Genomic DNA, 24,198 nt, shown 5'->3' with positions numbered 1-24,198 from the left:
TTTCCATATCTTAATGAATTTCTCATTCCGCTTTTATCATGCATTTTGAAAGAGGGAAATAAGCTTGAATCTCTAAATTAACGTACACCAATTCCACTTGTTTGGATTCTTCATAAAAATAAAATTTAGGGTAATTTTTATTTTACTAATATAAAGTTTTCCGAGTTTCAACCTCTGATACATGAAGGTTTTTTCGTCTCAGTCGCATATATAATGTTTAATTCCGTACCGATTTAATACATCCGTTAATTAATCTGTCAGGACCTCCGTTAAAAGCTTATGTGGACCCACCAACTTCGCATGACGTGTCCCAAGTGAGCCCCAGACTAAATGAAATCCCACCTAAAAAAAAGGAGGACTACATAAAGGGCCAATTCCTAAAATGAGGACCACATGCGCCCCTTTGGCCAACCCGAACTAAATAATTGGATGGGGCCCAAGAGCCTTTTTAGAAAATCATTTTTAGAGTGTATCCTGACACTATTTCTTATAAAATCATTTTTAGAGGGCTAAATGTAGCCCGAGACTAAATATAGCCCTCCCCACCTAAAGATGGCCTTAGGCTATCTCCAAGTGAGGGCTATATCCTCAAATATAGCCCAAAATTCCCAAACTCATCTCCAAGAGTGGACTACCAAAAAAAAAAGGAGGAGGGTTACACAAAGGGCCAATTCCTAAAAATCAGGCCACATGTGGCACTTTGGCTAGCTAGTGCTAAATAATTGGATGAGCCCAGCTGATGTTACCTAGCCATTTATTACTATTTTTTTTAAATCCCAAAAAAAGGATTTTTTTTTAAAAATAAAAAAAATTCCTAAATTCTTGTTGTATAAATATCTACCTCATTCTTACATAGGTTCTCATATCTTCATCATTTTACATAGGCTTTCTCAATTTCATCATTTTACATAATTTCTCACATTCTTTTACAAACTATCCTTCATTTTTTAATCATTTTTTTCCACTTAAATTAATTTTTAAGTTGTTTTTCAAAACAAGACAAAGACTTGAGCATGACAATGTATTGTCAATTATTATTAGTTGTAAACGTCAAAGTTGTTTTTAAAGCAAGATGAAGACTTGAACATCATAATTTATTGTCAATTATTATTAATTGCAAACATTGAAGACTTGAACATCATAATGTATTGTCAGTTATTATTAATTGCGAACATAGAAGGCTTGAACATCATAATGTATTGTCAATTATTATTAATTGCAAACATAAACAACTAGCTAATGTCAAAAATCCTATCCCAAGATATTTTTCTCTTCTAAAATGTATTCTTAAATAGGATATAAATAGTAGTGTAATTAAATTAACTAATAAATTTACATAATATACTAAAAACTATTAAAATATTAATTTTAGCCTTTTGCTAATGGAGATGGTTAAAATATAGCATTACAGGATTCCTTATAAAATCATTTATTAGAGGGCTAAATTAGCCCTCCGCACCTAGAGATGGCCTAAGTGGCCACGTTTCATTTAGTCTAGGGCCCAATTGGGAACGTCATGCGAAGCTGATAGGTCGATGTCAAGTTTTAACGGAAGTCCTAACATATAATGACTGTATTAAATGTTGGTTTTTTTTTTTTTTTCAACTAAACTTATAGGCTTCCATAGTAAAACAGTTTGATACAAACATGTGAGGTTCATATTATGTCACACTTACGATCACATTAAAAAAGAAAAATGTTTGGCATTTTGTGGTATGTATCTAGATCAACTCTGTGTGGTTACTGTTCCATATTTGTATTATTCATTTGCGGATATTTATATTTGATCTTTTGACTAATGGTTTTGTGTCTAATTTATGAATACAATAAACTTAAACAAAAGCTAAAGACATAAAAAAGTATATGCACAAGCATGAGCATATGAGCATGAGCGTGGGCGTGAGGCCACACTTTGTTATACTTTATTCACAACTATAGCAAGTGATATATCCACTATTGCACTGTAAATATTTCTCTTTATTATAACAACATCGTACCTTATTGGGAATGCCATTAATTGTCCAAAAATAATATCGACAAAGGTTGTAATCATAATAATGGTGAGGAGAAAAAAACATATTTTTATTATAATATGCTTAAGGCATTTACGAGAGAAAAAAAACTATCATTAGTGAAAAAGATGGTAGGTGAGGAAAGGAACTTATGCTGAAAAATCCAAAAAAGCATCGTTAATAAAGTAGATTACAAAGATTAGTGCCTCAAAAGAACCAAGAGACAAGCTTTATCCTCATTGTCGAGATCAAATCAAAGTTTAAAAATAAAAAATAAAATAAAAATCTTGTTTTAGAATAGTTTATTATTATAATATTATTCATCCCAATGTAAACAAGAACATTATAGTCGAGATACAAATCAAATTATTCAAAGTGAGAGGGACCTATGGTTTTTCATTCTAATTGGTGCTTATATATCTTTGTTAGAAATAATGCATCTCTTCTTTTAATCTTTTTAATTTTTTAATTTTTTTGACTTGTTTTCCATACGTTAGAACTTTTGATGTACGATCTCTTTTTTGAAAAAGAAATTATTCCAAAGTTGTTGTGGACCTATTAAATTTATAAATGGTTTATTGGTGGTTTGGCAATGGAAGCTTACCAAAAAATATATATGGTGACAGATGTAAACTATAATGACTACATATGATAGAACACACATCAAGAATATATAAGAGCACATTTCCTTAATATGATCCCTTCATACACTCATTCTAGATGAGGTGAATTCTTTTGTGTGGGTTGGCTTGATCGGTTGAGCAGGGGCACTTGTATTTATATGCATCTTCCTAAGAGTCTTGCCCATCAAGAAGCTCTTAAGAAGTCCTTATTGCATTATGTTTATAACTTCTAATCCACAATTAAGATAGGAATCCTTCTAGCTCTTATATTAGCCTTAAAACACTAACTTTAATAGATCTGCAGGTTTACTTGTATTTGAACTCCTAATTGATATCAAGCCTTAGAATCCTTTAATGATTATAAGACCACACTTTAATAAGTTAGACATCTATATGTCTAACAGTCTCCCACTTGGTCTAATGATCATCAAGAACTCAATATCAATTACTGTAAGGCCTATAGAATTCAACTCAACTATAATTCCTAATAAAGTCACTGTCAATCAAAAGAACAAGCACGAAACTATCAAGACTTATTGAACATTTCAATATTTCAAGGTCTTTATAATTACACATACAAGTTCTCAACATCACATGAGACTTCCGTCAAGACTAGAATGCAGAATGATCATGACCAAACTTAATTTGTGTTTACAAAGGTCACTTTCATTCATACGCCCTCCCTTAAGAGATTACCAAGATCTCTCCTTAATGACTCTGGTATGAATTCATGTCTTATGCAGTGACTGTAGCTAGCTATACTGTATGATGACATGTAACTGGATTCATTTCTCAAGAATAATAAACATAAAACTGAAGTCACATAATTTATTAAAAGAATTGAACCAAACAATAGCAAACAAAAGAATTGAACTGTCTCCAAGAAAATAATGAAATTAAGTGGAATAAAACTTGGCTCCCACTGATTTTGCATATAAAAAATGAACAGCATGACCAAAATCGTATCAAATTTCCCATTAACACTTTTGGGAATAACCTCATATAGTAAATCAATGAACCAATGCAATTTCCTTTCATTTACCTTCTACCTTACAAGCTTGAAACAAAAACCTTAATGCTTATTAGTCATTGATTAACCAATGTTAACTGAAAATATGAATTAACAAGAACAATTAACACATCCAAACAATCTTTGTTCGTATTAGCCTTAAACCCCTTAGGGCTTGTTTGTTACACCTTCTAGGCTTGGATTGGACTACACAAATTTTTATCCCAGGTTTGTTTTCACTTGGCTATAGTTTTAAGTGGGACTGTTAATATTGGCCCCACCAAAAACACTCCTTAGGTGTTCTTAGTGAGACCTGCTTGGAAAGGGAGGACAAGGCAGTCCCGACCCAAGTGCCTGCAACAACCAAAGCGTGCAACCACCCAAGCGCTAGCCACAACCATCGACCACCCAAGCGACATCCACAACCACCAACCATCCTAGCGCCTACAACTAATTCAATCCCCGAACGTCATAGCCACACACAACAACTCCAATCTAGCATCGCAGCCAATTCCAATCATTTTCGACAAGCACCGATGAGAGACAATGACTTCGCAGCTTGAACTATGGGTTGTGGACGACAGCGACTGTGGAACGATGGTGACTATGAGACGACGACGACCGTGCAAGCAAAGGGAGAAGTAGAAGACGAAGTAAATTGAGAAGAAGCAAAGAGAAAAAAAAAATCGAAAAAAAAGCAAAGAGAACAAATTTCGGGAAAAAAGAAAAATAGATTGAGAAGAAGAGGCTCAGGAGATGGGATGGAGAAGAAGAATATATAGGAGAAGGAGAAAGGATGGAGAAGAAGAAGCAAGCAGGAGGAAGAAGAAAATAATGAGATGCGGAGAGAGAAGAAAAGTCACAAAAATAATAATAAATCCACTTTGATATATTTTTTAAAATAAAAAAATCTGGTGGATTTATTATATTGAAGTGGATTTTTTTTTTTTTTTTTGACTTTTCTTCTCTCTCTGCATCCAAGACAGTATCATTATTTAGTCTAGTCCATGACAGTCCTCCGTACCAAACGACCCGTTAATGGAGAATTAGAACATTAAGTGATTAATCAAAAAAAGTCAAAACTAAATGTATGCAACAAAGAAGATCATTGAATGCTCCCACTCATTGAACACATATTTTGCAACCAAAACATGTATCAAGAAATGAGCATAGAACAAATCATATTATTTTCATTGAAATCATTTCCTTAGGATTAGGCCTCAACTTTAAATATCAATTAAATTTTCTTTAACCAATACAAGCTAAAAACCGTCAGCATTGTAAGAACTTTAGTATCCAAAAACGAAAGAGCCGGTCATCCAAACATTAGTCATAAACATATAGATGCATAAAACCAACACTTAAGATGTAAAATTTCAATGTGTCAACAACCAGAAAATATTTCCAAGTATGCTCCAAAACCTTTATGAGCTTTATCAATATACAAGATAATAAGGTATTGAGTGTAAAGCCCAAAACTTTACGTCACTTCTCCCACTTGGGCAAACACTCACTATTTTGCTACTTCAATATATAGTGCACCAATAACCTTATGATTAGAAACACGGTGAAAAATTGGTGTAAAAGAACTTTCAAGGCATCTCCTAATGTACTTCACAGTATAAGCCTAAATGCACAAAACTGTCAAAAAATTTCCAGCAATGATATGTGATTACTTTAGAATTTACCATAATTAATTTATAAGTTGGACTAGTATCAAATTTCATGGAAATAAACTAGAGACATTAATCTTATACAGCAAAATTAGTGAGTCGTTTTATAGCCAATTAAAAAAAATCTAAAATTGACATACACGGTTACTCAGAAAATCTGCCATCACATACTTTTCCTAAACACAGATCACTTATAAAATTCTCACAAATAACCTACACATCCAATAAACAAGAACCTTTGTAACATTCAAGAAGATATGTATATTCTCAACATACCAAAATTTTAGGTCATTTGAAGATCTTTAGGTGAGTCATTCAACAATCTTTATACATAATGCATAAACTGTCAGGAAAATTCATGTGCATCTATTTCAACTTTATAAATTCACCAAAAATTCAATTCTCAACATGTTTTTATGAAATCAGCGCCTACAGAAACCTTAGAAAATCATCCTTCTTCCCTAATTTTTTCATTAGTTAATTCGAACTACAACTTCACCCTAACAGATGACATGTTAGCATAGTTCAAAACTGAAAAATTGTCAACTATAAATATATGAATGCTTGCAATATACACCTCAAAATTTAATTATCCTTATACATTCTAAACATACAACATTAAGTTCCAAGTAGGTGCAAAAAAATTAATACCATATCACAAGAGTAAAATATAAAATATCACTTTATCAAATATAACATTTTGAGCAATCAAAAGATCGTTCGTGTCTTGAGTATTTTATATATTGCAATTTGCCACTTTTGATTCAAAACAAAATTAATGAGCCTTAATCCAAAGGGAAATTTGATCCATGCAACCCATTCAATTAAGAAATAACAGTAATACAATATCCTTAAACATGATCTAAGCTTCAAATTGCATGACCTTTTATTCAAATTATAACAAAATTTTATTCAAATTATAACAAAATTTTATCCAAAATTTGCCATGCAAAAAGCCCAAGTTTTATATAGGTGATCGATCATTCAAAATATTATCCTTCCTTGGGTATTTAGATCATCCTTCTTAATAATGAGCATGAATTCTATATAACATGACATATAATTAGACATCGATAAAACTGAGAATTAAAAAACTGTGATGCAATATCCATGGTAATAAATTGAGATGCTCCTTAAATGCAATACATCTACAAATTAATACTTGTAATGCATGTAAACTTATATTCACAAAACAAATTTCTTTTTATGCTTGAGATTCAAAACTGAAAGTGTCAACTATAATAGTAATCATGCCCCAAACACATGCAGCAACACACCAAAATTATTATAGACCTTACAAAACAACCAATTTATTTTATGATGAACACAACCTTATGGATTAATCCAACTTTAAATGATTCAGTCCATCAAATACGGATTAATACTTTTAACACGTGTGGATTAGTCCAACTGTACATGGTTTAATCCAAATCACCTACGGATCAATCCTTTTACATGTGAAGTTGCATTGATGCTACAAAACGTTCACTTAAATGCATACAAAAGGCAACCAATTCTCAAACATGTCCATATGAAAACAAAAAATATCTCCTAGTTTCTTTTGTTTACTCTTTCAAAGTTTTGGTCTCTTAGGTCAGCATGTTGTTGTGCATTTTTGTCATTGTCTTTCTCTTCTGCAGGGTTTGGTTTGGTCCCCCCTGCTGTTCTTGTATCTCTCTTTTTGTTTTTTATTAATAAATTACGATCAAGGGGACATGCGGGGGGCTTTCGGAGTGTTGGTCCCCTCTTTGAGGGTGGTGGATGTTTGTGCATTTGATGACTGATACTGAGGAGCTAATCTCGCCTAATCCTTTGGTTTATTTTAAAAAAAAGAAAGTTCCAAAGTACCTCATGTTTCCCTTTATGTGATTAGCCAAAATTATCTTTCCTTTAGTCATGAAAACAACTTTTATGACTATTTAAGATCACTACGAATAAATTATCATCAACAACTCAAACACATGAGATTTATCAAAATTGATAATTAGGACATGTATCATGTTACAATCCATATAACAAAAACAAAACCGTATATGCGTCTAATGGAGTTAAGGTTCATTGTGACATTTCGAAAAAAATTTAAGCACAAACATACTTGAATAAGTTGTCCCATAATGTTAAAATATTTGTACATTATTGATTCACACTTGTGGGTTGAAAATGAAACATGTTTTTAGTGATCACCAAAAGAGTTCATATATGAATTCCTTTCATAGGTTAAATCCCGTGGATAAAGAGAAATTCCTATTACACTACTACAAAAATTGAAATAGACGACGGGGAAACGCCGTCGTCTTTTTCTTTTTCAAACCGTCGTTAAATCGACAGTCGTCTTTTTGAAAGTCAAACTACGACGGTAATTCACCGTCGTCTATTATATGTAAAGACAATGGTTTTTAAAAGAACCGTCGTCTATTACATGTAAAGACGACACTTTTTCTTAAAAAACCGTCGTTATTGAATGTAAAGACGACACTTTTTTTATAGAACCGTCGTCTATTAAATATAAAGACGACACTTTTTCTGAAAAAACCGTCGTCTATTTAATGTAAAGACGACACTTTTTCTGAAAAAACCGTCGTCTATTTAAATGTAAAGACGACACGTTTTCTGAAAAAACCGTCGTCTATTTAAATGTAAAGATGACACTTTTTCTGAAAAAACCGTCGTTTATTATATCCAAAGACGTCTATTAAATCTAAAAAAGACGGTTTTGTTCCAAAAAATCGCCGTATTATCTGTAAAAATGATGTACTAATTTCATTTTAGATATCCTAAAAAATTATTTCTTTCATAAAACTTGAAGATTCAATTGTAATTACATTGTTTACCAATCTTGATTCCTACTATATCCATACAAAATACCATATTTATAACATTATAACCTATAATTGCAAAATACCATATCCAAAGCATTAACCTATGGTTGGTGTATCTTCCACAATTTGTACTTGTTCTCCACATTCAGCTGTCATCTTGGAGTAGTGTTCTAAGTCATCTTGGTCAAATGGATTATATTCTTCTAAGTTGTCATCTTGGCCTTTGAGCTGCACTTGATATAAGCTGCAGCACCTATTTGCCATGTCATCTTACCTAAGCAATCAAAAACCACAATAAGATTACATTATCTTGCTGTCATTTTAACTAACAAAAAATATGCATAAGCTTATGCAGGAAAAGTTCATTTGTAACATAATACAGAAGAACATTTTGACTAACTTAGAGTTTCTTTTGTGACGTGGATGGCGAGCTCACCAAGAAGGCGCGATGGAGATCTGTCATCGAACCTCAAGCGACATCGAAGACCAAATATGATGTTCTAGGATTTTCCCATCTCGCAAGGTCTCTAGATCTGTTTTCAAGGTCATCTTAACTAACAAAAAATATGCATCATCTATACAAGCATAAGCTTATGCAAGAAAAGTTCATTTGTAACACAATACAGAAGAACATTTTGACTAACTTAGAGTTGCTTCTGTGACGTGGATGGCGAGAGCTCACCAAGAAGGCGTGATGGAGATCTGTCATCGAACCTCAGGTGACATCGAAGACCAGATCTGATGTTCTAGGATTTTCCCATCTCGCAAGGTCTCTAGATATGTTTTGAAGGACATCGTCGTCGTTGACTGTGAATATGGCGTCGATGGCGGCTAGTGATGACTGATGCGAAGAACGATGGCGTTGATGGCGTCACTGCGTCGATGGCGTTGACGGCGTCGCTGCTTCGATGGCGTCGATCGCTGGTAGGTACGTATGAGGAGTAGAAAGGTGAGAGATGGAGTGTTTCAGATAGCTCAGGAGGGTTTCAAGAAGAGAGGAGCTCAGGAGGTTTCAAGGAGGGAGAGATAAAGTTTTGAGAGACGGGGGAAAATCTGAAAATTTGTCGAGCGTGAATTCACTTAAGTGGCCTTTTTTTAGCGTGTTTTAAAAGACGACGCTTGTTAATGAGAGATAAGGTTTTCAAAGACGGGGGAAAATTTGAAAATTTGTCGAGCGCGAATTCACTTAAGCGGCCTTTTTTTAGCGTGTTTTAAAAGACGACGCTTTTTATAAAAAAACCGTCATCTTTACATATAATAGACGACCATTTTTAAAAAAAACCGTCATCTTTACATATAATAGACGACCCTTTTCATAAAAAACCGTCGTCTTTACATAATCCGTCATTCGTTTGTTTTAAAATTAAGTCGTTTATTATGATTTACAACGTCTTTAATTTCTTAATGCCGACGTGATTCGTGGGTTTTATTAATAATATTTTATTTTATTTAATTCGAAATATTCATAATAAATTTAAAATAAATCCAAAAAATGCAACGTAAACTCCTATGAAGTCATTGAGATATTTTCTTCCCCCTTAAGCTTTAAAAAATTAAGTTTGAGTTATACAAATTTAAAATTACCACCAAAAAGAAAAATGTTTTCATGAGTCACAACATCACTTATACTTTAATGGTTTAGGGTTTAGGGTTTAGGGGGATAAAGGTTTATTTTTGGGGTTTAGGGTTTATGGTTAATATATATTAGGCCGTAAAACCATAATCCCTTTTCTAAAATTATTTAAACATATATATATATAATTTAGGGTTTATATTTTATGGTTTAGGGTTTAGGGTTTAGGGTTTAGGGTATAGATGTAATAAGCGTCATGTTTATTTATATTGTTAACGACGGTTTTTTTGTTTTCCGTCGATGATTATCGAAGAGCGCATTTCTAAACCATGATTTCTTTAAAATGACGTTGTACACACATAACAACATCATAGTTTTTTAAAAAGCGACGTAAAAGGTTTTTCAAACGACGCTATTTTTCAAACCGTCGTCTTTACATATAATAGACAACCCTTTCTATTAAAAAACCGTCGTCTTTACTTCATAATAGACAACCCTTTTTATAAAAAACGGGTTATTCGTAGCAATGGTCCATCAACTATACCCATAGTTACACTTTGGTCCATCAATTCAATTATTAGTTGCGGGGGTCACTCAACTCTGTGTTCCGTTGCACCAGTAGTCCTTCCGTCAAGTCTGTGACTTTTTCTGTCAAAAGTGAGGGTAAATTCGGAAATTCATGATGCTTTCCTAAAAACATTTTAAAACCTAAAAAAGACACGAGCCTAGAACTCCTCGACGTCGTCGTTTCGGGGAATGGGTTTGTGGCGTCTTCGTCTTCGTCTTCATCGTCGGCTTCTGGTATAGGGATGATCCGAGATGTGGGAGAGAAAAGAGACTCGTAGTCGTACAATGGCTTCAATGAGGCTCTGGGTGAGAAGGCCTCCACTATTATCTTCTTCTCCACTTCCCTGGGCTCTGGGTGAGCAAGAATCATGAGGTATCGTCCTAGCAGCCTCTGGCTCTGGTCTGGTACCATAATAACAAGGGAAACTAAAGAAAACAATTTGAGTGGGTTTGGCAGAGATATGGTTTGGGTAGTGTGAATGAATTTTGTTATCAATTTGATGGGTTTGGGTTCATGGTTTCGAGCGGATGAGTGGGGGCAACTAAAGAAAACAATTTGAGTGGGTTTGGCAGAGATATGGTTTGGGGAGTGTGAATGAATTTTGTTATCAATTTGATGGGTTTGGGTTCATGGTTTCAAGCGGATGAATGGGGGCATCTGCACCCAGTGAGCCTTAGCTGGCTCCGTCCCTGTGGCTGCGCACATGAGCAGCTATGCAAGGGAAATGGAAGGCGTGTTGCTCTGCAAAAGTCCCCATAGAAAACGGCCCGATGTGGAATATTGGTGGGGTTTGATGATTTGGAACGCAAGAACCATCGCTTATGGCTTTGATTGCAGATGGCTCGAGTGCTTGGAAGGTATTTGTTATAATTCCCTGTGATTTTGGAAGACGAACAGCTTCTGTTACCGAAAATTCTGAATTTTAGCTTCGCTGCAGTGCATACTCGTCTTTGCTCAACAGCTCGTTAAACCCTCAAATGGGTTTTCTTAGAAGTGCTTCGAAGACCCTGAAGTCATCCAAGTACTTGCCTTTGTTGCAAACCAACTCTAAATTCAGCCCAATATCTAGTCTTTCCAGACGGAACCCACTTTACAGTGAATTCAGTTATGGCCATTTTGGATTGAGAGATTGAAGAAGGAGATTGGGAGATTGGGGTTGGTTTGGTTTGGATCAGATGAGATGAGGTTGATGTAAGAGGAGGATGTGGCGGAGGTTTCAGAAGGTGTGGAAGTTGTGAGTAGAATTGTTATGGGCAAGTTGGGTTGGTGTTGGGAGATTAGCTTTGCTAATTCTACCATGGAGATGATTTGGTGAGAACTAGGTGTGGAAGAGGTGATAAAGGCTAACTGAAAAGTCAGATTTGCCCCTCAAGAATCTATGAGATTCTCATATATGCTTGCCACGTCATCATTTTAAACGGAAAAAACTAACAGACTTGACGGAAGGACTACTGGTGCAACGGAACACAGAGTTGAGTGACCCCCGCAACTAATAATTGAATTGATGGACCAAAGTGTAACTATGGGTATAGTTGAGGGACCATTGCTGCGAATAACCCTATAAAAAACCGTCGTCTTTACATATAATAGACGACCCTTTTTTATAAAAAAACCGTCGTCTTTACATATAATAGACGACCATTTTTATAAAAAACCGTCGTCTTTACATATAATAGACGACCCTTTTTATAAAAAAACCGTATAATAGACGACCCTTTTTATAAAAAAACCGTCGTCTTTACATATAATAGACGACCCTTTTTATAAAAAAACCGTCGTCTTTACTTATAATAGACGACCCTTTTTATAAAAAACCGTCGTCTTTACATATAATAGACGACCCTTTTTATAAAAAAAAACCGTCGTCTTTACTTCATAATAGACGATCCTTTTTATATGAAAACCGTCGTCTTTACATATAATAGACGACCATTTTTATATGAAAACCGTCGTCTGTACTTCATAATAGACGACCATTTTCATATAAAAAGGGTCGTCTTTACTTCATAAAAGACGACCCTTTTTATAAAAAAACCGTCGTCTTTACTTAATAATAGACGACCCTTTTTATAAAAAAAACCGTCATCTTTACATATAATAGACGACAGTTCTTTCAAAACAACCATGTCTTTACCAAAAAAAGGACACTTGATTTTTAAAAGACGACGCTTGTCATACCTGCTGTCGTTGTTTTTTGGTCAGATTTTAACTCTAAAGAAAAGCTTTTTAATAAGACGACGCTTTTTTATTTGTGTGCGTCGTTATAAAAAAATTCTCAACAGTATCTCCATTTTTTAGTTGTTTAAGTCACTTATCCACGACGGTTTTTTGTTACCGTCGTCTTTTTAAAAACAACGATGGTTTTTTGTTCTACCGTCGTCTTTTTCTGGTCGTCTTTTGCCCTTTTTGTAGTAGTGTTAATTCACATATGTTGTCTTTTGCATCACTCCACCATGAATATACATGGATAAAATGTCCCCAAAATTTTTACTTAAATACGTTAATTTATACCTATGGGTGTAAATTACCATATTCCAAAATCTCAGACAATAAACTCCATAAACTTCCTGTGCAAGAAAACTCACATATGTGGATATAGAGAAGACTTGCTAGTCTATGCAGTCTGCTATCCAGATTGTTCAATCATATTGTTATCAATCTGTACAATTCCCATATGTGGATGGAGAATAATACAGAAGGCTACTAATATAGATGCAATTATTGACCAAATTGTAGAGTTTAAAACCTTCTCATACAAAATGAGCAACTGTATCATAATCAAAAGTCCTTTATATCATAATCAAGCAGTAATAACCTTATGCCCTTGATCATACCTTAGCAAATAAGATACGCAATTTATTTAACACTATAAGCAATTTTTTTAACGCTACATGTAAGCATGATTAAACTATATGCAGATTGATCAAAACGTTAAACAAATTTTTCAAAAGGTTACGACATGAATATTAAATCATTTTATAGGTCTTCCACAAGTTGTCAATGCTTTATTATGATAAACTGATTCATAAAGGTTAATTCCTACAAGCAAGGGCGGACCTAAGCTTAGGCTGGAGTGGGCTCCAGCCTAGGGGAAGATTTATAAAGTATTGAACATGGTTTAAATGTTATAAGCTTTTATTTGTACTCTAATAAATATTAGCCCACTCCTAAAGCATATAGGAAATAATAACATCAATCCAAACCTATATAAATTCACCGGAAAAATCATTGTAAGTGCTTCAAATTGCCCATTTACTCAACTGGTCCGCAGATTACCTTATTTCCATTTTCAACATTTAAGTAAATGTCTTTGTCCTTTTACTTTCATTTATTTTTATATTACTCCATTTACTTAAGTTTACAATGTAAATAAGGAAGTACCCCCCATTTGGATTCAAATAAAAATACTAGAAAATCAAATTCTCACCAAATCAAAATATGAAAAATCAGTTTTAGTGCAAAATACGATTTAGGCTAAAAATGATGGCTCATTAAGTCAATATATACTTCATATTAAAATCCCATAAAATCAAGTTTTCTTATTTGATGTGTAAGGAATAAAAGCCGCCAAAAATTATCTTTAGAAAATGAGTATTCCGAAAAACTATTTTTCATACTTAGTCAATATTGCACCTCCGCTAAAAAATTTCTGGGTTCGCCAGTGGCTACACCCACAGAGAGCAAACATAAAAAAATTTCTTCCTAGCCACCCAAAACGCCATATTTGAATCTTGAGAGCCAAGAGGAAATAGCTCTCCTCCTCTAAAAAATTTACCAACCTATCTTTAGTAGGTTCTTCAATCGTGGTAAGTTTTTTTATTTTATATATATTCAATTTCCAATTTTAATTGTTGTTGTTAAGTTTTTATGATTTAGGGTTAGGGTGAAAACTTTTGGAGATTGTTGATATATATTTTATTTGTGCAACTTGAATTATTAATTAGCATATATGATTTTTTTAAGTTGGACAATGTATTTGATTTAGTATTTATTTATATTTTGTACTTCTTTATGTTATATTTGCTTGTAATGTGGCCATGTTTGATTTATAAAATTTTATTTACATTTTTGTTTCAAGAGAAAAAAAAAGTCTTATAATATATCTCCTCTATAAAAAAAAAAAATATATATATATATATATATATATATATATATATATATATATATTTAGCCTACCCCTATAAAAATTCCTGGGTCCGCCATTGCCTACAAGTCCAAGTTAATTGCAACATGTTCTTGATAACTTAAGCCAACAACTTGATATGCCTCAAAACACGATGAGTCCTTTAAGGAGAAAATCTTTATCCTTATTAATAACATATTTGGCTCTCAAGCATTCAACTCAATTTAAAATGCAATGAAAACTGTATGCATAACCTAAGCAACATTAATGCCTCCTTTAATTCACTATTTAATTATTTTAATTCGTATGGTGACTAACTTATTCCCACAAATCCATATTAACTATAACAGACTCTTGTCTTCACACACTATGCTAACCCAACATGTTTACCCTAAAATGCCAAACAATTCAAAAGGTAACACAACTGTATGCAATTAACTCAAACTAGAGAAAGAGACGCCATACCCAGCCGTAAATATGAAAGCTTTGTCAAAATCAGCAAAAGAGAGAGAAAACGCAGTAGCCCAATTAATCAAAGTGCCTCCCAATTGCAGTAGCATAGGTGAGCGATTTCATCTATTTCATCTTTATGCTTTATTACGAACAAAACCGTCCACAAGGTTGCAAAAGCCAATTTAAGAGGTCATCGGGAACTTTATGCGATCAACCTTTGCAACCCAAAATCGCACATCTATCACGCCAAAGTCGTACACGGCCAGCAACATTAGATAAGGTGGGCGATTTCTTTTTGGTTCTAAAACATGCAGCCTAAGCTCTGATACCACATGTAAACTATAATGACTACACATGATAGAACACACATCAAGAATATATAAGAGCACATCTCCTCAATCTGATCCCTTCATACACTCATTCTAGATGGGGTGAATTCTTTTTTGTGGGTTGGCTTGATCGGTTGAGCAGGGGCACTTGTATTTATATGCATCTTCCTAAGAGTCTTGCCCATCAAGAAACTCTTTAGAAGTTCTTATTGCATTAAGTTTATAACTTCTAATCCACAATTAAGATAGGAATCCTTCTGGCTCTTATATTAGCCTTAAAACACTAACTTTAATAGAGCTGTAGGTTTAGTTGTATTTGAACTCCTAATTGATATCAAGTTAGAATTCTTTAATGATTATAAGACCACACTTTAATGAGATAGACATGTATATGTCTAACAACAGACTCACAAGTTTTGATTATCATTGGAAGGTTCATTAGAGGGTGAATAAATTAAGGTATTAATTATAATGGTTGCTTTTGGATTTTGTGTTAATATACTTGGATATGAGTTTGGAGATTGTGCAATAAATTGAGTCCTTTTCGCATGCATACGATTAGTTGGCTAGTATGCACAAAATTGCAAGTATTAAGTCGTTTAGGTGAAAGTGGACAAAGTAAAATTCTTTGTTTGAGTATGAGAGATTGGGGGAAGATGGTCTACATAAATATTCATTGGGTGTTTGGGGGTTTGGAATTTCTGTCCACAATACATGGATGGAGGTAGAAGAGCTCAACCAACTGAACTATACCCCAATAGCTTTAAAGTAAATTCTTTAAGAGTCTATAGGCAGTGTTTTTAAAATGGCTAAAAAGGCCTTACTAAATTGGAAGTATTGTTAATTTACTCTCTAGACTTTTTTCTTCGCCAATTTTCCTCTTAAATTATACATAATGGTTTAATCTACCCCACCATTATATTTCTAGGAATTATATCCAATACGATGTTACCACGGGCATATCTATTAAGAGCAAGTGAAGGAAGTGCCTCTACTCAGTCTTGCTCTGCACTTACGAAGGTGCCGAGTTTTCATTAAACTATGTGTTGAATGGGGCCACGCTACTTGACAGAAAGCCTCAAAGAAGGCTAAGGTAGGACAAGGGGGCAAGGGCTGAAATTTGGGCTGCAGTTGGGCTTGGGCAATTGATTTTTTAAGTGACTTTGATGTTAATTTGTGTTACTAAAAAAATATTAAGAAAAGACCAACTCTTTTTTGATAGGAAAAAGAATTCATGTTAAACTATCTTCTTCAAATTTAGCCCTGCATTCCCAAATATAACTTCTCTACTCTTCTACTCCTCTTTTATCTCCATTGCAACTGCTTTACTCCTCTACTCATGTTTTCTTCTTGCTTCTTGTTCTCCCCTTCCCCCCCCCCCCCTAATTATTCCCATTCTTTTCTTTGTGCCTTGCAATAGAGAAATTAGGTATAATATGTAGAGTTTGTTTTCTAATTTGTGTAGGGATATATTTATATCTTCACTATTAGTCACTTGGTTTGGTTTTGTTTGATTTTTGTAGCTGCACTTGGAACGAGCTCAAGGTTGCCTACATATCATTTTGATGGAATCAAGCCAACTCGTAGTTCATTGGAATTTATTTAGGAATTTTCGCTGATGGAAATTTGGACGGAATTTGTGGTTCTTGGAATAGTTTGGATATGGAAAAATGTTTGAGGTGAATTTGGTCAAAGTAAATTAGGGAATCTGTTTGGACTTGTGGGTTGCATCTAGATTGCCTACATACTCTTGAAGGGATAAAATCATATGTACTTTGAATTTGAGTGATTATGAATGGAATTTGATTTAATTTGTGGGAATTTAGGAATGAAGTTTTTTGGCTGAATTTCTTGGACCAATGTTGTTGGTTCATTTTAATATCATTACTTAATTTAGTGGGAATTATGGTCCCTTATTTAGGGAGTGAAAATACCTGTAAGATGACTAAAAAAGCCGACTTCTTCGTAACTCAACTTCTGTCACGGGATGATCTTCGACACTCCTTATGTTGAACGCAATTCTGGTCACGATTGTTTCAAGCTCGCCGGAGGAAAACCGCCACCACGGTCTTGGTGCCCTCAACCGTATGAGTCACCGACATGCATATGAATACAGAATGAATGATAAAAGTGTTTGATAAATCACCAAGTAAATATGGAACACTTGATGATTTATCTCAGATATATGCATAGCAGCTTTCATAGGAATTCTCAATGCTCAAACAAAATATAGGAAAGCTGTCTCATAAAAAGAACCACATGTCCCTTTTATTCAAAGCAGGTTTCTCTACTTGGAGAGAAACCCACGTTGCCACACTTGCTGTGCAACAATAACTCTGAAACCTATTCAAACTAAAACTCCTAGACAACATGCAAAGAGGTCTCTTCCTTGAGACACCAAAACAGCCACCAAACAAAGTTCAATTATGGATATATGTTTTGATTCTATCACTTACGCCAGTTTTATGCAAAGTATCCAAATACCAACAAATCTCATCTCTTTATAAAAGGAACCAATATATAGCAAGATGAAAACAACGAAACAACTAGGACGTGCTTGCCAAGTTTGAAATAGAAAATATATTTTAACTTTAAAACAAAATAGAGTCCAACTAGAAAAGAATCTCAAGAGATAAAATCTAATCCTATTAAAAATAGGATTAACAAAAAAATTACTTGAGTGAAAATAACTCCAACTAGGAATCCTATAATGAATGCATGATTATGTCATGATTTCCCTGAAATTGATTTCCTCATATCGGTCAAGTCATGCCTCAGAGGTATGGGGTTGAATGAGTTGTGCCAAAACGTCCAGTAATAATTCTTCACACACTAATTTCTAACCTATGCTAGAGTCTAGGAAATGACAATACAATTCTCATACTAACAGGGAGAAATAATGGTATCTCTACACTTTTCATTTTTTTAAAAAAGACTTTTAGCTTTTGGTTTTCCCACCCTATTAATTTAGGAGTGATCCTATGAGCCTAAATAGCCCCTCTCTTCTCATCATTTCTATCATCTCATCATTATCATCCTTCATCACTTATCTCATATCCTCTTATTCCTCATACAATCTCAAGAAAATCTCATGAGTTTTTTGCGAGCCAAAGAAATGTGTTCTTATTGTGGAGCTTTGGACTCATCCTTCTTGTGCATATAGGTTTGAGTCATACAACGATTCAATTGGGTTATTGTATACGGGAGGAAACAAGTCAAGAGATAAACTGCTTCACCGGTTCATGGGCTTTGCCAGACCGTAGTGCGCTTAACTGTCCTTAAAGAGAGCCCAAATTGTCTGTGTGTTTCTTGGACGAGAAAATAATTATAATTTTTTTTATTTTCATAATTACAATTTTCCCAACAAATGCTAATTGGGTTTGATCTTGTCGATTGTTTGCCAATTGAGAAACTATTGATTTTCCCTATTCCAACTGGAATTGAGAGTAGAGAAGAACTCTCTGCCTCTGTCGTTTCCCTGCTTGCATGCGTTAACATGCTGATAGCAATGGCAGTCCCCCTGGAATTGAGAGTATTTATATGCATCTTCCTAAGAGTCTTGCCCATCAAGAAACTCTTAAGAAGTTCTTATTGCATTAGGTTTATAACTTCTAATCCACAATTAAGATAGGAATCCTTCTAGCTCTTATGTTAGCCTTAAAACACTAAATTTAATAGAGCTGTAGGTTTAGTTGTATTTGAACTCCTAATTGATATCAAGTTAGAATTCTTTAATGATTATAAGACCACACTTTAATGAGATAGACATGTATATGTCTAACAACAGACTCACAAGTTTTGATTATCATTGGAAGGTTCATTAGAGTGGTGAATAAATTAAGGTATTAATTATAATGGTTGCTTTTGGATTTTGTGTTAATATACTTGGATATGAGTTTGGAGATTGTGCAATAAATTGAGTCCTTTTCGCATGCATACGATTAGTTAGCTATTATGCACAAAACTGCAAGTATTAAGTTGTTTAGGTGAAAGTGGGCAGAGTAAAATTCTTTTTTTTAGTACGAGAGATTGGGGGAAGAGGGTCTACATAAATATTCATTGGGTGTTTGGGGGTTTGGAATCTCTGTCCACAATACATGGGTGGAGGTAGAAGAGCTCAACCAACTGAACTATACCCCAATGGCTTTAAAGTAAATTCTTCGAGAATCTGTAGGCAGTGTTTTTAAAATGGCTAAAAAGGCCTTACAGAATTGAAAGTATTGTTAATTTCCTCTTAAATTATACATAATGGTTTAATCTACCCCACCATTATATTTCTAGGAATTATATCCAATACGATGTTACCCCGGGCATATCTATTAAGAGCAAGTGAAGGCACTTGCCTCTGCTCAGTCTTGCTCTGCACTTACGAAGGTGCCGAGTTTTCATGAAACTATGTGTTGAATGGGGCCACACTACTTGACAAAAAGCCTCAAAGAAGGCTAAGGCAGGACGAGGGGGGGCAAGGGCTGAAACTTGGGCTGCAGTTGGGCTTGGGCAATTGATTTTTAAAGTGACTTTGATGTTAATTTGTGTTACTAAAAAAATATTAAGAAAAGACCAACTCTTTTTTGATAGGAAAAAGAATTCATGATAAACTATCTTCTTCAAATTTAGCCCTGCATTCCCAAATATAGCTTCTCTACTCTTTTATCTTCATTGCAACTGCTTTACTCCTCTACTCATGTTTTCTTCTTGTTCTCCCCCCCGCCCCACCCCTAATTATTCCCATTCTTTTCTTTGTGCCTTGCAATAGAGAAATTAGGTATAATATGTAGAGTTTTTTTTCTAATTTGTGTAGGGTTATATTTATATCTTCACTATTAGTCACTTGGTTTGGTTTTGTTTGATTTTTGTAGCTGCACTTGGAATGAGCTCTAGGTTGCCTACATATCATTTGGATGAAATCAAGCCAACTCGTACTTCATTGGAATTTATTTAGGAATTTTCGGTGATTGAAATTTGGATGGAATTTGTGGTTCTTGGAATAGTTTGGATATGGAAAAGTGTTTGAGGTGAATTTGGTCGAGGTAAACTAGGGAGTCTGTTTGGACTTGTGGGTTGCATTTAGATTGCCTTCATACCCCTGAAACGATAAAACCATATGTACTTCGAATTTGGGTGATTATGAATGAAAATTTATTTAATTTGCGGGAATTTAGGAATGAAGTTTTTTGGCTGAATTTGAGTTCATTTCTTGGACCAGTGTTGTTGGTTCATTTTAATATTAATTTAACTATCCTTACTTAATTTAGTGGGAATTATGGTCCCTTATTTAGGGAGAAATAATGGTATCTCTACACTTTTCATTTTTTTAAAAAAGATTTTTAGCTTTTGGTTTTCCCACCCTATTAATTTAGGAGTGATCCTATGAGCCTAAATAGACCCTCTCTTCTCATCATTTCTATCATCTCATCATTATCATCCTTCATCACTTATCTCATATCCTCTTATTCCTCATACAATCTCAAGAAAATCTCATGAGTTTTTTGCGAGCCAAAGAAATGTGTTCTTATTGTGGAGCTTTGGACTCATCCTTCTTGTGCATATAGGTTTGAGTCATACAACGATTCAATTGGGTTATTGTATACGGGAGGAAACAAGTCAAGAGATATACTGCTTCACCGGTTCATGGGCTTTGCCAATTGAGAAACTATTGATTTTCCCTATTCCAACTGGAATTGAGAGCAGAGAAGAACTCTCTGCCTCTGTCGTTTCCCTGCTTGCATGCGTTAACATGCTGATAGCAACGGCAGTCCCCCTAAAACTGAAAAATAGTTATCAACTACCCCCAGCTTTTCAATTGCAACGAGCTTGCATTTCAAGTGATTAAGAACAGTTATTCCTGGCACCCGAGGTCCTTATTTAAATAAACTATCAATTTGGGATGCAGGAACAGTACGTGATGCGGTTCATAAATATTAAAACCCAAAACAAAAAAAACAAAAAAAAGCTCAATAGTGCTAATAATATGTTTCTTGAATGAACTCAATATGATATTATGCTATTACATTCTGCTTTAAAGTATCATACTACTATCATTATAAACAATTTGAATGGAGGAATCAGCTTAAAAGAACTAGAATCTAAAACTGGTTCTCTTATACAAAACACGTGTAAGGAAATGAGATTCAATTTGGGTCTGAGTGTATAAGGGATGCAGTTGCCTTCTCGATGTTCCTCTCTGATGTTAAAGAGGATACTCCTGAAATTTGAAATAATGAAAATGAGGAAGGAACTGGGGCTGAGGCTGCAGCAGTGGACAGAGCACTAATATTACTGCTCACATTCATGTCTGTTCCACCAGTAGGCACGTCCATGGTGGCCCTCGGGGCAGGGGGTTTCCCAATATCTGTAATTCCTTCCAGCATCTGTACAACTTTTCCCATCATTGGCCTATGAGATGGTTGTTCATGTATGCACCAGAAAGTCACCTGAATTGCTCTCGTCACTTGATCCATATCAACATCTTGGTCGACTAGCCTTTTATCGACAATTCCCTTGATGTTACCCTTCTCAAATTCCTCAAAAGCCCATAAGGAGAACTTCTTCCTATTTGTCTCCTCAGAAACTTCAAAATTCCTTCTCCCACTCACTATCTCTAGCAAAACCATACCATAACTGTAAACATCAGATTTGGAAGTTATTGGAAGATTTGCTAGCCATTCAGGTGCCAAATACCCTCTAGTCCCTCTAACACTCGTCAAGGTTCGATACCTATGGTCCTTTGGATTAACGAGCTTTGCGAGGCCAAAATCTGACACTTTGGCATTGAAATTCTCATCTATGAGAATGTTTTCTGGCTTTATATCACAATGCACAATGCAGTCACGGCACTCCTCATGAAGGTATGTGATCCCCCTTGCAGTCCCTAGGGCAATGTTGAACCGAGACTCCCAATTCAACAACTTTCCTGACTGCTCTACTGTTGCAAATAGGAAATTATCAAGGGACCCATTTTTCATGAACTCATATACCAAAAGCCTATGGCGCCCCTCAGAGCAAAAACCAATCAGCCTCACCAGATTCAAATGGTGGGTGCTACTAATGGTTGCAACCTCCATCCTAAATTGTTTCTCCCCTTGCTCAATCCCCTCAAGTTGCTTAACTGCAACAACAGTTCTATTAGCAAGAATGCCCTTATAAACAGCCCCAAATCCTCCTTCCCCAAGCTTCTCCTTGAACCCCTTAGTTGAGCGCTGGAGCTCCTTATACACGAACTGCACTGGTGCACCAGAAGCATACTCAAGAAGTGCATATTGGGCGGACAATCCACCAAAGTTGGGACTGTTCCTGCAAAACCACCACCACAAACCGACCTCCAATGCCATCAAACCCAAAAGGGTGGCAACAACCACAACAACCACAATCCAAGCGTGCAACTTCCAATCCTTTTTCTTGCCAGCACTCTCCAATGAAGACGAAGGATTTGGAATCACCGGCCCACAAACCTTGATATATGAACTGCTGGACATAGCTGGACTATGATAGCCACTAAGATAACCAGGTGTCTTGTAGTAACATAGCCCTGTGCCATCAGACAAAGATGTCGAAGCATCACAAGCATTATTTACAAGACAATTCAACCTGCAAGCTGATATACCCACAAAGAAAATCTGTGATTCCGTCTCGGGAGGGTACGTCAAGAACCGAGTATGAACAAGGTCCAACATAGTCACACTCTGAGGACAATCCTCAATCTCCACCTTCCTTTTACATCCTTTCCTGCTATCCTTCGAATCAACTAGCTCAAAATTCTGCGACATACACCCACACACCGGATTGGAATTATTATAACTACAAACTCCCATGTCCCCGCAGTACCCGAAAACCTCACACTGATCAGTAACAGCTGCCCATCTCTCAATTATAGTCCCACTACCTCTAGTGGAGCTATAAATTCTCAAATTCCCATCACTCCCTAGCTTCAAGAACCTCAAAATATCACCAGCTTCAGCATAATCACTACTATAAGCAACAATGACCGCAGTGGCCAAGCTTGAATCAGAGATTGACAAAATACCTATTGACTGCAATCCTAAACTAGGTGAAGTCAAATTGGTATTAACAGAAGAATTCAATCCTTCGTTCCAATACTTAATACTATTGTTCCAAAAAAGAGTACGGTTCCCATTCTTAACAAGCTTAAAAGAATACGACCCAGATCGCAAAACCTTACTCACAGTGAAGTTCTGCGACGGCACGATCGTATCGGTCGGGTTGTCGAAGCTGGACCAGACCGAAACGGTGCCGTTGTAGAGCACCAAGTTGCCCGAATCGTAAAGCTGGGCGGAGGAGACGCCGCGGCGTGTGGTATTGGAGTCCCAGACAGTGCTGCCGGAGCCGTTGACGAGGCGGAGGGTGCCGGAGGAGAGGAATTGAAGGGTTCCGTCGGAGTCAACGGCAGCTCCATCGCCGGCGGACCATACGGGGATGCCGCCGGAGTAGAAAATGGCAGCGATGAAGGAAGGGGGTGAAGTGGGGGGGTCAGAGGGAAGGAAGCCGAAGGCGAAGGTGGCGTTTGGGGAGGACCAGGTCTGATTTTGGTTGGAGGCGAAGAGAGTGGAGCCTGGTGAGATTGCGGTGGCGGCAGAGAAGAGACAGGGGATCAAGAGAAGGAAAGAGAATGGGGTCATTTTGGTTATTTGGGTTTCTGTGTCAGATTTGATGGCTGGGTTTCTGAGTTTTAAGGAGGAAGGAGAGAGTGAGGAGATGGTCTGGTTTGGAAACTGGATGGAAGGGAGACTTTGACTGGCAAACGGGAGGGAGGGTAGGGTGTCATTCACGGCCTTCACTAACTGGAGCTCAGATCTGCTGTGTTGAGTCTCTACATATGACAGAAAATAAACGCTGTTAATGGATCCTGATTGTATTTTTTTTTTTTCGATTTTATTAAAAGAATTTTTTTTTAGCAATCACCCTAAATTATAGACATTGTTTTACTTTACTTTCTGAACTTTCAATTTGGTTTTGAGCCCCATAATCTTTCACAACAATATACCCCCTTTCGTCAAAC

General features: G+C 35.6%; 1 protein-coding gene across 1 annotated transcript; it reads right to left on the bottom strand.

The window, feature by feature from the left end:
• Positions 1 to 21,156: 21,156 nt before the first annotated feature.
• On the bottom strand, positions 21,157 to 23,959 carry LOC110773217 (lectin protein kinase family protein). The gene has a single exon (XM_021977719.2). The coding sequence runs from the start codon at positions 23,816 to 23,818 to the stop codon at positions 21,314 to 21,316; it is 2,505 nt and encodes an 834-aa protein (XP_021833411.1). The 5' UTR covers positions 23,819 to 23,959; the 3' UTR covers positions 21,157 to 21,313.
• Between the last annotated feature and the right edge of the window lie 239 nt (positions 23,960 to 24,198).

Source organism: Prunus avium, chromosome 8 (assembly GCF_965620075.1).
Source record: "Prunus avium chromosome 8, drPruAviu1.hap1.1, whole genome shotgun sequence".
NCBI lineage: Eukaryota > Viridiplantae > Streptophyta > Magnoliopsida > Rosales > Rosaceae > Prunus > Prunus avium.
Note: the sequence above shows the minus strand (reverse complement) of the source record. Positions and strands in the feature narration are given on the sequence as shown.

Excerpts from the sequence above, each read along its gene's own strand:
- LOC110773217 (XM_021977719.2), bottom strand. The coding sequence starts at position 23,818 with ATGACCCCATTCTCTTTCCTTCTCTTGATCCCCTGTCTCTTCTCTGCC.